The sequence below is a fragment of the Mytilus trossulus genome, chromosome 3, assembly GCF_036588685.1.
Source record: "Mytilus trossulus isolate FHL-02 chromosome 3, PNRI_Mtr1.1.1.hap1, whole genome shotgun sequence".
Taxonomy (NCBI): Eukaryota; Metazoa; Mollusca; class Bivalvia; order Mytilida; family Mytilidae; genus Mytilus; species Mytilus trossulus.
This window is the reverse complement of record NC_086375.1, coordinates 6998466-7011915: the sequence shown is the minus strand read 5'-3', so window position 1 is coordinate 7011915 and position 13450 is coordinate 6998466. Positions and strand designations below refer to the sequence as shown.

Below are 13450 nucleotides of genomic sequence, written 5' to 3'. Positions count from 1 at the left end.
ATATGTTTATATGTATCTACATGTAAACAGATTATTTTTCTGACTTTTCTGTTTGATGTTTTTGCTTTAGATAACTTGTATGCATGATTTAAGGTACAATGTATGATATTTTCTAATGATTATCCACACTCTGCATATTGAGTTCTACTGTCTCTATATCAAATGTTTTCTTTTAAAAATTTTGCTTTTATTGGCAAAAAAGAGGGACGAAAGATACAAGAGGGACAGTCAAAATAATCAATCGAAAATAAACTGACAACGTCATGGCTAAAAATGAAAAGGACAAACAGACAAACAAAAGTACACATGACACAACATAGAAACTAAAGCATTAACAACACGAACTCCCCCAAAAACATTGGCATAAGTATGATAAATACAAATAAGGAGATGTGATAATATTGCCAATGAAACATATAACCATGTCCACCAAGAGTCCAAATTACGTGAAGAACTATTGCTTGTGTCTGGCATGTTACATGTGATTATCATACATTTGTATTTATACATGTACATGATCATCATGTATAGAAATAATATTGATGAGTTACTTTGGTTTTTCATTGTCCATGTTGTTGTCGTTATAGTATAAGCCCTTTAAATGGAATAAAATCTTCAATCATGTACAGGTTTCATTCATTTAGATTTATACATAATCATCATGTACAAATGTATGCGATAAAAGTACAAGTACATGCATGAAATGATTTTAATAAGTTACTAATTGTTCTTTTATCTATATAATATGATGTCCAGTTGCAAAAATTGCATACACATTCAGTAAACAAATTTCAAACATACTCAACACTGTGTTTAGTTGAGGGTAGGTTGTATATAAGTTGGTGAAACATCCTCATTCACATGATCACATGACAAATACTAATAACCTCGCAGCTGGCTGCTAAACGGCCAGTGTCATATTAATATGTATATTCAGGACTAGAGCATGTTAATGTTATATGAATATTATAAACCCTGCATTGTTCAAGACCGACAAACTGAGCAGAATTTATAGAATTTTTGATAAATTTATAGTTTAACAAACATTGGACTTTAGCCGGAATCACTACTATCATAAATGACCCATTTCCGTTTTTATCTGAGTTTGTCGTTGACTATTCTTATTTTTTCTCAACAGGATTTCGATAATTAATTATGTCATTTCCTTTCAAACTAAAGGATGTTTGCTTAATTTTGTCATGTTTTGGATTTTTTGTCAGATTTTCAAAATCCTCTGGTTTTATCTATTTGAATGCATTAAAACAATTTGCCTATGGACCCCCTTTTTAGTTTTTATAAATTTTTTACATGTATAATTATAAGCCATTTGTAAAATTCTTATAAAATCTGATTTATTTTTTAATAGATTTTGAGAACTTTAACTGGTCAAGGATAAAGGTATAAATCAAGAGAGAGCATTTTCTCGCCACAATTCCAATCGCTAATATCTCGAAAACAAGCACATTGACCCCTATATTTTTTTTGCTTATTTGATTCCTCAATTAATACCCTATAAATATATTAGTGTTATGGAAAGTTATTTATTTTGAAACGGAGTAGCAAACTTCCTTAATGTGCCTGCTGGTTCGAATCTGTCCGTTAGACTCCGTATACAAAATGAATGAGAAATTCGAGAATGGTTCGATAAAGGGGTATGATACAGGATGCGCATCAAACTTAACGATATGGTTTAAACAGCAGGTTATTTATCAAATTTAAAAAACTACTGTATTTACTACTAAATAAATGATACAGACACTTAATATATATATGTCATTAAATAAAGGTTATAATTGAGCACGTAACAGATCTAGAGTTCAAGGTAAATCCTTTGTTTAACGAACATACTTGTATTGCATAAGGTAAAAACAAGCATGATTGTTGTTATAAGTTCACGATAATATAGGCTTTAATAAGATAAAATATTAGGTAATCACCGCAAGTATATTATCTGTTTCTGTTTTGAAATGGATGTCGCATATGCATATTCCTATTTTGAAGGAATCGATCTAACAGCTATATTTATATTTGTAATAATATTTCTTGCAACAGTTTTGTGGATGACATGTCCAAAATCGGATATTCCAGGACCACGAGCATGGCCTATTTTCGGAAATATTCTACTTGTTAGTCAGTTTAATAGTACACCAAAGAGGGAAAAGTTTGTGGAGGATATGACGAGGAAGTATGGACCAATATTTCGAATGTTTCTAGGACCATACCAAATTGTTTTTGTACAGGGTCATAAACATTTGCTTGATGTTCTTTTGAAACGAGGACGAGAATTTATGGACAGACCAACCTTATCCCAGGAATCAAATTAGGTGAAAAAGTAAAGGGAAGTAAGTCATACATTAAAATAGCAAAATAATTTAATCAAATTGAATGTTTTAAAGGAAACGATCTTTACTTCGATAATGTCATGAAAATATGATCATCGCTTCCATGTTCCTTCTCTCCAGGGAAAGTTTGAATAGGGTATGTATGAATACTTAGGTATTATTTTTGTTTGTTTGTTTGGGGAACAAAAACTTCACAATCAGATATTACTTTTGAAAAGGGCATATTGAGGAATAAAAGTGCAATGCTATACATATCAAGTTGTAACAGGGCTTTGGTTTATCTTCAAAACTTAGTTGTAAACGTGATATTTTTACTACAAACCTGTAAACAAAGTTCAGGGGTATATAGCGAAGAAATCACAATGTCCGTCTGTCTATCTGTCTGCCAGTCCCCGAGGTTATATCAATTGTATCGTAACACTCTGACCTTGTCTTCGACCCTCTTTGATAGTCAAATCTTTCGTATCCGACTCATACTCTTTGTTGAACCAGACTTAACATATAGTTGCATAATTGACGGGGGATGTCACACATACTAAAATAAAGTTTTTTGTGACCTTGACTTTGACTACAATGATAATAAAACCTTATACAATTTGTTTTCGACTCATATCTTATGAACTTTTAATCTTAGGTTAACCAAATATGGTATACAGTTGCATCGTGAGCTGTGGATGTGTCATTTACCAAAGTCTGATAACTGTGACCTTGAATTTAACTTCTATCCTCTATGATAATAAAACTCAACTCAATTTATGTCCTGCTCAGAAATTTGATATTTCAAATCAAAGGATTATCAAGCTTGGTATGCAGTTGCATTATTGGCTAAGAGTGTATCTGACATAATAGTCAGGTCTTTCTCATTCAGATTATTACATGGCATTTTATCATTCAACTATGGAGAAAAATAACAGATTTATATATTGAGCCTTTTACGTGGTTCTCAAATAAAAGTTCAATGATTGAAAAATTCACGGACGTCGGACCCCAAATGTAGTACATTCGATATGAACTTCTTTCTATCAAATTCCTTAACAGAAATGAAAAACAGCAAAATGAAATATTTCAACATGAACGATAAAAACTAATTCAGTAGTATACATAATAAACACTGTTTAAAAAGGTCAACATTTTTAAAGTATTTTTCTCAATCATATTTGAAACTTTTGAAAATGCATTTATTTCATCATTTGTTTGTTGTGTTTTTTTCCTGTTTACAAAATATACTTTCCAGTATCCAAATTATTGTTTTGTACCCTACTTTATAATGTTGTTCACTAAAAATGATTTTGGGATTATGTAGGCAGTGGGATTGTGTTTGCTTATGGTAATTTGGGAATAAAGCCGGCAGTGTTTTTGCTCAGCGAGATTTTGGGTTTATGCAGGCAGTGGGATTGTGTTTGCTAATGGTAATTTTGGGTTTATACAGGTAGTGGAATTGTGTTTGCTAATGGAGATGCCTGGAAGGGTAGGAGGCGTTTCGCATTACAAGCAATGCGAGACTTTGGTGTGGGAAAATCATCGCTAGAAGAACATATTTTAGAAGAAATAGAGGAAGTCGCAGACGACCTGGAAAAAGGGAAAGGAGAGGAGATAACCGATTTGAGCAAAGTAATGACAAAAGCTAGCTGCAATGTTATACATAGTTTTATATTCGGATATAGGTTAGTTCATATCTTTTATATGTACTAGTGTATTGTATAGCCTTTTTAGTACTTGTCTGCTCTATTTATCAATCATGAACAAATATATATAATTGTTTGTATGCTTTACCAAAATAAATAAAGAGATGATAAATGAAACCCAGGGTTGTGTTATAAGCACATCGCCCGTTGTACCGTCGTGTGGCAATGATGGATACGAATCTCTCGTTATATTTTGCGTGTTTTGCATTTAGAACAGATTTGAATTTACATAAATTCGTATGTATCATATGTCATATATTGCACATTCTCCGTATTAATATCTTGTATTCGTTCGTATCACCAACGTTCATGCTTTGCAAACAATATTTGATTAGCATTGATGGTAATACATGGCCTATTTTGTATTGAAGACAATCTGGGGTTTCATTTGTTATGTGTCAAATTTTATTTAAATGAATTTCGTTGGATGATCTAATCGTGGTATGGTTCGCTGGGCAGTGTGTGATAAACATCTCTTGTAATATATCACCTATCATGAATTAATAACCGTAAGGGGTATAGAGCATCTCTTGTAAGTATACCTGTTGCGTATTTACAAACAGTGTTGGATAAGCATCACTTGTTATGTATCACATGTCACGTATTGAGAACAGTGGGGGATATGTATATATCCAATGCTGTAAAAAGCCTGTAATATAAACTGTTGAATAAGCATATTGGTGGCCTGCGGTGGCCTTTGGCTGTTTACTGCTCTTTGGTCGTGCTCATGTCTCGTTGACAAATCAACCATTTCCATTCTCAATTTTATATCTTGTAATGTATCATATGCCATGAATGAGAACAGTATGGGATCAGCATCTCTTGTTATCTGTTATATGCCATATATTTAAAAAGAAGTAGCGTATTCACATCTCTTAAAATATAATAATTGTCATGAACTCAGAACAGTATGAAATAAGTATCTCTATTCCGTATCCCTGTTATTTATTAGTTTAGAATAAGCATCTATAATTGCTATGTATTTACTTTTATCTGATGTATCCATATTTCATGATTGATGCGATAAAGTCAATCAACATAAAATATATAATCAGGGAGTAGACATACTATTAATAGCAAATCAGTTTTAATGTATAGTCAATACCCATTAAAACACCTTCTGTTTGTGTTCCTAGTAATTCAGACAGCTTAGCAAACAATAAAAACAACAAAAACACCGAGCTCCAAGGAAACATTAAATTAAAATTGAAAGTCTAATAATAATCGTCAAAATCAAAATCGAATACACATCTCACGTATTGAAAACAACTGTTATATTCATAATTAGGTTCAGGTATTTCCTTGTGTAGAAAAAGGTGAAATATTTGGTTTTATTGCTCGCTAAACCTTACACTTGCATGTCAATAGCATAGAATTCCATTATATTGACAACAGTGGGTTGGCAACACAAACAGACGTGATAGGTAAACACGTAGAACAATAGGGATACAGCAGTCTTAATTGTAAAATCATCTTAATCACTTGAAAAATAAATGTTTCAACAGATAAACACAAAAAAGCATAAAGATAAAGTACATTAGCAAAAAAATAAAACAATAACACAATGACGGGATGTATAAGTACCCATCCACGTCATTTACATATAATCAAATGTGGATAACGAATTAAGGTTAAAAAAACAAGGACGAAAAAAAAGGGAATTAACTGGCATATTCCTGACTTGCCACATGCATTTCCTTCTGAGGAGATGGTTGATTAAAACTGACTTGAAAATATTCGGAACCTCCCATTTGTATGACAGTTGCATAACATTTCATTATATTGACAATAATTTGTGAACAAAACAAAAAGACATTATAGGTAAAAATGTCAAAATTAGGAGTCCAGCTGTCAACATTGTGTTATAAACATTATTCGTAATCACTATAAACAACCAAATATGTCAACAACAAAAAATGGCATATAGACAAAGCACATACGCTTAAATGAAACACAAGAATAAAAATAAAATGCCCTTAGCACACCAACACAACGGCGGGATGAACAAGTACGAAGTCAATCCTAAAGGGTATTACCAAAAACAGTAAAGGTTAATAGTTAACAAAGACAAATAAGATAACACTATAACACGTAACTAAGATGATTATCAACATCAGTACCTAGAATCTATATAATAATACAATCATGTATTATTTCAGTAGTTGATACGGAATATTTATCAACAGGTTTGTGCTATCTTCCGATAAACTTTTTTAGAAAAAGCTCGAGACGTTCATAACTGTTATGCACTTCTCTTAACAAAAAAAATCTATTTATATGGCATGAATCGTTGTTAAAACTGGTAAATATGCTTTATACATGTATGAAATCAAAATGGATTGTCAAGAAAATACTGTTCTAATCAATGACCTGGACTTCACTTGTGGCAAAAAAAAACCATGGCACAGAGAACATTTTTATATTACAGAGCTGTGACCACGTGGCTGTTTATTTGTATAGAACATTAATCGTCTATGTTTCGTTTCTATCTTTCAGATACAAACATGACAACGAATTACTTCAAAAACTCATCAAGGCAATGGACAACATCTTTTCAGGTCCCGGAACTTTATCAGCGTCGGGATTATATCCGCTTCTGAATTTATTTATGGTAATATGACGCTTAATCATGTTACTCGCAACTCAAAGCCATATAATAGTTAGACTTTTTTTCTTTTCAAAACAACATGTTGATACAGTGTTGCATAAGTGTCAAATGATGGTAAAACATGTGACTAATGTAAGAAAACTATCCCTTTTTAATCATCAAAATGGCAACGTGTTTTTCCTCTGTCGTTGTCCATTGATACCATGTAATTAAAGCTAGTATTTGTCATCATATTTAGTTGACCTATTTATACATGAATTTTTATGAGTTATGGGACTGAAATGCTTCTTTCGTTAATGTTGACAAGGAGATGAATACACTTTGATGTCTTTTGCATTCCTCCTGACAACTACAATTACATGATCATTTTGTCACCACCTTGGAGTATAATACGTAGCTGCTATCAATATCTATGTAACAACTTGTCTATAGCTACACGTTCAATAGTAAAAATCTACGTAGCACTACGTAGCTGCTACGATATTGAGGCAGCCCTGGTGGTCAGCGGTCACCACTGAGAGTATACTAATATGGCTGGGTTTTTTTCCGTAGTATATTCATACAGATGTATCATTTATCCTCCATTTTCTACATTTGAAAATGCCTGTACTATCTCAAGAATATGACAGTTGTTGTACATGTCCATTCGTTTTTGTGTGTTTTTTCATTTGATTTTGTCATGTGATTAGGGACTTTCCGATTTGATTTTCCTCTGAGTTCAGTATTTTTTTGGTGATTTCACTTTTTTCTTAATATTTTTTAGAATGCATTCATGGACTGTTAATTATATAATTTTTATATGTAATATATTGTATCATTTCAGATAGACGATCTTAAGTTGAGGGGCGAAGGATTGTCTACTCTGAAAAGTTATATTGAACAACACATAACCGAACATAGAGAGTCATTTGACTCGGATAACATTCGGGACTTGATAGATATGTATCTGGTCGCTGAAAAAGAAGAGAGTGAACACAAGTCTGTAATGAATCGTACGTTTGATGATAACACTTTATAACAAAGCCCATCAAAAAAAAAATCCATAAATATATTTTGTCTACCGGTACCGTGTAACTAAGTTATTCTTGAAGATTCTAATGTTGTCTAATGTCACAATGTCTAATCAACACGGTGTGATTGGCTTACATCGTCATAAACAATGGGAGTTATACCAATGACTTGGTTTTCTTTCATTATGGGGTACGAACACTGAAATTACCCATAATCCTTTAGATTCTGAAACGGCGAATACAATGTAAGTGTTGTATGCTGGTTTCAATCTTATCACGGAATGCATCACAAAGTTGGCAGACAAATTTTCCCTGGTTTGTTTGGGAGTTACAATATTTCTCCACACCTACGAAATGTCATTTTGATATAAAAAGTTGATCAGGAGACTAATACAAGTATATACCAGTGTTGGTCAAAAACCAAATATATTCGAATAGTTCTGGAATATCATTGAATGTACCCAATTTTAAGACTTACAATATTTGAAGCTACATTACAACTCTCGTACATATAAAATGATAACTTGATAATTTTGTTTACATTGATGATAATTTTTGTTTTTAATTTTCCTGGTGGACCGTGATATCAACACGCATGTCTATATGAAAAAAATCTAATACACAATGTTTTAGTACTCATTGAGTTGGAAATATCAAAACTTGACCAAAACGGGAATTATTTATTTTCCCTTTTTTATTTTTAACGCGTTATATGTATATTAATATGTATTTGAGGGGCAAAACTGACAAACAAATCTTAAACTACGATTGCAACTGAAAAATACAACTAGTCTCGGAAATAGGGGTTTAGCCTTTCTTCGAGAATGTTCCGGTTTTTAAGCTTAAAGTTACTGAAAAAAGCTTTTTTTCTATTTTATTTGACCGAAAAGAAACAGTTTTCTGTAATATATCCTTAAAGTTAGCAAATTAAATCCTTTCGTTTTTGTATTTTCTTAGTACCTTAATGACCGTAGCAATAACTTCTTTTAATCAGTTATTTATTCCTTTCTTTCATTCACAAAGATCGCATTCAAGTCAAAATCTTCGAACATCAAGCTTTCTCAATCGGTAGCAAGTAGGATCTTAAGATGTCCTTACATTTTAATCGGTAGCATAGAACCTTTTCATTAGGTTTTGTTGTCGCAGTACTTAAGATCCCCTAGGATTTTTTTTTCGAATAATACCTTGCATTATATAAATATCTTACGATTGTAGCGGCAGCATTGTTAGCATCAATTATAGATTTGTTTGCTGCTGGAACTGACACAACTGCAACTACGCTTGATTGGTCATTCAAATGGATGATTCAATACCCGGATGTACAAAAGAGGTGCCAAGAGGAAATTACAAAGGCAAGCATAATTTTTCAAAAAAAAAATGATTAGTTAAGTATACAAACACTCTGTATTTACAATAAGTTGACAAACATGTGTTTGATATATTATTGATACTAATGAATTGAGTTTTACATTACTTAATGTTTTACACGTACTTTATTTGTTCCTCGTTTTGCACAAAATGACTGTTGTCACTAGCTGAACTTGAACTGCATACTCGTCAGGACAACCTTGTTTTTTTATTTGGATCATACTGCTGAATTTATAACTTTTCCATTGTACTGTTTTGTAGTATCCTGCTTGTCGTTACGTCGTATTTCTTTTGTCTTAGTTTTCTCTTCAACTTACATTTTTGAGTGTTCTGTTTTCTCCCTATTCTAAGACTAATTAAGATTTATAATTAGAAGAATTTTACTTATTTATTTTCCACCGACACTTATACAAATCTCAACACGGGTGTTTTTTCCTGTAATCTCATGTACTCTTTAAAGAGAAGCAGTTTCTGGTAGCTCTGGTGTTCTCTAAAGGTAAGTATTTTATTTATCTACGATACTTGGTATGTGGGTGTTGTTCCTGTTAGTTAATAGATCGGCTTCTGTTATTATATCCTTTTAATTAACGTCTTTTGTAAGGATTGATTGCACCTCTTAACAGAAGTCTTTTATGGGTAGTTCTAAGTTTAATCAAATGCTCGATGAGGGTAAATAGTTCAACTAATACTTAAAGTAGATAGGGTGTCTTTGTTCGTCTTGGATTTGGGAACACCAGAAAAAAAGGTCTAGATCTTTAATAGAATGTGCAAATTTTTAGAATAGAAGGGAATTCATGTGTGAGAACTTTCATTTCAATATAGAAAATGACATGTTTTATCTTATATTTGGTTCTATTTTACAAAAAAAATTTCCAACTTTGCCACATAAGGGAAGGCAACCCAAATGCCAGGGCAGATGATTCAGATTAAGGTACTTTTACAATTGAATATGTTAGAAATTTACCTTTTTTAATGTAACAAGAAAACGGGTCCGGTGAAGCCATTTTTTTTCTTTTTCTTAACTTCAGTTTCAAGCATACCACTAAAAAGCTATCTTGTCATCTGTTATCTCAAAATTATATGGTGTAGTTTACGCTTTATTGCAGAAAATTAGGTTTTTCCATGCATAATGTAAACACAATCTGTCAATTATGAACACCGTGTAGCGTGAAATAAGCCCCGTGACCCATTCTTTTTTTTAAGCATGATGTAAACTACATTTTGGCAAATTATTAAAAAATTCTATGGATTATAATTTAGACACCCCATCCACCTTAAGGGAAAGAGAAACTATTGATAACTAAGGGGATTAGTAATCCACCAAACTCTTTTTCCTTTCAGGTAGTAGGACCAGGTAGAATGGTTCGATTATCTGATAGACGGCATTTGTCCTACACCGAGGCTACTTTGATGGAAATACAAAGACTGTCCAATACATGTAGGAAAACAATTTTTCTTTCTCAATTATCAGAATGAGTAAAAGATAAAAGACTAGTCAACATATTTAGTTATTTGATGTACTAAAAGTACACAAAAAGGATGTTGTAAGTTACCCAAAAGCAGTAAACAGTACAACAAAAAACGGCAACGGCCAATAGCCAACTACTCCAAGAAAACAAACATGAAATGGCTACCGGAAATGACCTTTAGAAAACCGGAAGTAGCTTTTTTTTTGCAATTTTTTCAGCTAAAAGTACCCAGAATCCATATATTTTGTCATGTAGATTCATAAAACAGATTACTGAAGACTAACAATGACTTCCAACAAACCGGAAGTGGCCAATTATCTCCCATTCTACATACAAAAGTATATAGAAACTAGATATTTTTGGAATCAGTGTGAAAGAAGCTATCATATGAGACCGGATGTGACATTCATTTCACCGGAAGTAGCATATTATCTCCCTTACATCACTCAAAAAGATAATTAAACCATCATTTATCGCATCAGTATGAAGAAACTACCTTCTTATCCAAATTTCTTTGGTGTGGAAAGACTTTCAATTGTTCTCTGAACAATTGGTTTTTAATTTTATTATTGCATTTGCTTATTTCAAATTTCCCGTGCATAAATCAAGAAATTATTAAGAAACTCGTGTTTTAACTCCCTTCGGCCAAATTGACCTTGGATGAATGTTGCTTCCCTGTTTAGGATACTGTTGGTCATATATGCTCATAACGTTGCTTCCCTGTTTAGGATACTGTTGGTCATATATGCTCATAACGTTACTTTCCTGTTTAGGATACTGTTGGTCATATATGCTCATAACGTTACTTCCCTGTTTAGGATACTGTTGGTCATATATGCTCATAACGTTGCTTCCCTGTTTAGGATACTGTTTGTCATATATGCTCATAACGTTACTTCCCTGTTTAGGATACTGTTGGTCATATATGCTCATAACGTTACTTCCCTGTTTAGGATACTGTTGGTCATATATGCTCATAACGTTACTTCCCTGTTTAGGATACTGTTGGTCACATATGCTCATAACGTTGCTTACCTGTTTAGGATACTGTTGGTCATATGTGCTCATAACGTTACTTCCCTGATTAGGATACTGTTGGTCACATATGCTCATAACGTTACTTCCCTGTTTAGGATACTGTTGGTCATATATGCTCATAACGTTACTTCCCTGTTTAGGATACTGTTGGTCATAAATGCTCATAACGTTACTTCCCTGTTTAGGATACTGTTGGTCATAAATGCTCATAATGTTGCTTCCCTGTTTATGATACTGTTGGTCATAAATGCTCATAACGTTACTTCCCTGTTTAGGATACTGTTGGTCATATATGCTCATAACGTTACTTCCCTGTTTAGGATACTGTTGGTCATAAATGCTCATAACGTTACTTCCCTGTTTAGGATACTGTTGGTCATATATGCTCATAACGTTGCAGGCTAGGGTTTTTATGAATTTCTGACTTTCTTATGTTCAGGTTCATAAAATCGTGAAGAAGGTATATAAAAAAAATCTCTTCAGAAACATAAAAGAGGGAAGAAAGATACCAGAGGGACAGTCAAACTCATAAATTGAAAACAAACTGACAACGCCATGGCTAAAAATGAAAAGACAAACAGACAAACAATATTACACATGACACAACATAGAAAACTAAAGAATAAGCAACATAGATTACGTTTTATATGTATGTTGTCGTTTGTTTTGTTGCACTACAGTGTTCCTGATGTTCCTTTGTTTTCCTGTTGTAGATTTTGTGTTTCCCTCGGTTTTAGTTTGTAGACCGGATTTGTTTCTCTCAATCGATTTATGACTTTTGAACACTGGTATACTACTGTTGTCTTTATTTCATTTACTCACTGACTGATTTTATTTTGTATTACAGGCCCACGTATCTGCCCTGGAGAATCGTTAGCACGGTCAGAGTTGTTTCTCTTATTTTCAAACCTTCTTCATAGGTTTGAATTCTCTAAGGTCGATCCAGATGATATTTTATCATTTGAAGGAATATCCACAGTAACAACGTCACCATCGCCATACCGACTTAAAGCTGAACTGAGATAAATCGACGTTATGTGTGTACATCCAACATTTTAAACAAAACACTATTTAAGAATACATATACAAATACTTAATTTCATGATATTTAAACTTATATCTTTTAAATAATAGGTCTTAGGATGCGATTATTTGAAATTCAATTGAAATTATATATATATGGATTCAGCCTGTTTTTAAAAGATATTCCTATAAAGATAAAAGAAGATGAGGTATAATTGTCATAGGAACTGTTATTTTTCAATTCCCGTTTGAAGCAAGGTTTTCAAGATAATTCGAATCAAATAATTTATTTTAAAAACGAATATATCGGGAATAATATCAGTTTCAAAACTTGTTTCCCAATTCACTTTTAATAAATATGTTAAATTGTTATTTGGATGGAGAGTTGTCTGATTGGCACTCACACCACATCTTCCTATATCTATTTAATTAAAACACTTTGTTTAAATTCGCTTTCAACGGACGTATCGTTATATTAAACAGACAAGAAGATTAACATTGGATTTCAGAAGTTTTGTCTTGTCTGTCCCGTTAGTTTGGTTTTTTTTTTATTTTTTGTTTGTTAGTTTGTTTTTGTTTGCTTTTTGTTGTTGCTCTTGTTTAACTATGTAAAAGTACGACTAATTGTATTTTTCTTATTTTATATAACTGAATTTATATTTTAATGTATCTGTTGTAATCATATGTGTTTATTGTATATGCATATGTAAGGAGAGGATTTAATATAAGTTATAATAAATTGTGTCAAATCATATTGGTTGATTAATGCAATTATATATCATTAAACAAGGATAAACAATGTTTGTAAATATTATTGATTTAAAAAAAAACGCAAAAAATAACAAATGGCTTACAAGTAGTATATCATCATGTTCAGTTTTATTAAAGTGGTATGGGTGTCGTTCGC

At 32.3% G+C, this 13450-nt stretch overlaps 1 protein-coding gene across 1 annotated transcript; it reads left to right on the top strand.

Annotated features, from left to right (window-relative positions):
* The first annotated feature begins 1851 nt into the window (after window positions 1-1851).
* Window positions 1852-12634, top strand: LOC134709923 (cytochrome P450 2K3-like). The gene is made up of 8 exons (XM_063570046.1): window positions 1852-2323; window positions 2999-3147; window positions 3772-4006; window positions 6524-6638; window positions 7459-7627; window positions 8861-8997; window positions 10355-10451; window positions 12350-12634. Exons 1-8 carry the CDS (start codon window positions 1968-1970, stop codon window positions 12544-12546), a joined length of 1455 nt encoding a protein of 484 aa, XP_063426116.1. The 5' UTR covers window positions 1852-1967; the 3' UTR covers window positions 12547-12634.
* The last annotated feature ends 816 nt before the right edge of the window (window positions 12635-13450 follow it).

Coding starts and splice junctions, on each gene's coding strand:
- LOC134709923 (XM_063570046.1), top strand. CDS start 1,968: ATGGATGTCGCATATGCATATTCCTATTTTGAAGGAATCGATCTAACA. Junction 2,324..2,998: donor TTATCCCAGGAATCAAATTA/GGTGAAAAAGTA, acceptor TATGGTATACAG/TTGCATCGTGAGCTGTGGAT. Junction 3,148..3,771: donor TCAAAGGATTATCAAGCTTG/GTATGCAGTTGC, acceptor GGGTTTATACAG/GTAGTGGAATTGTGTTTGCT.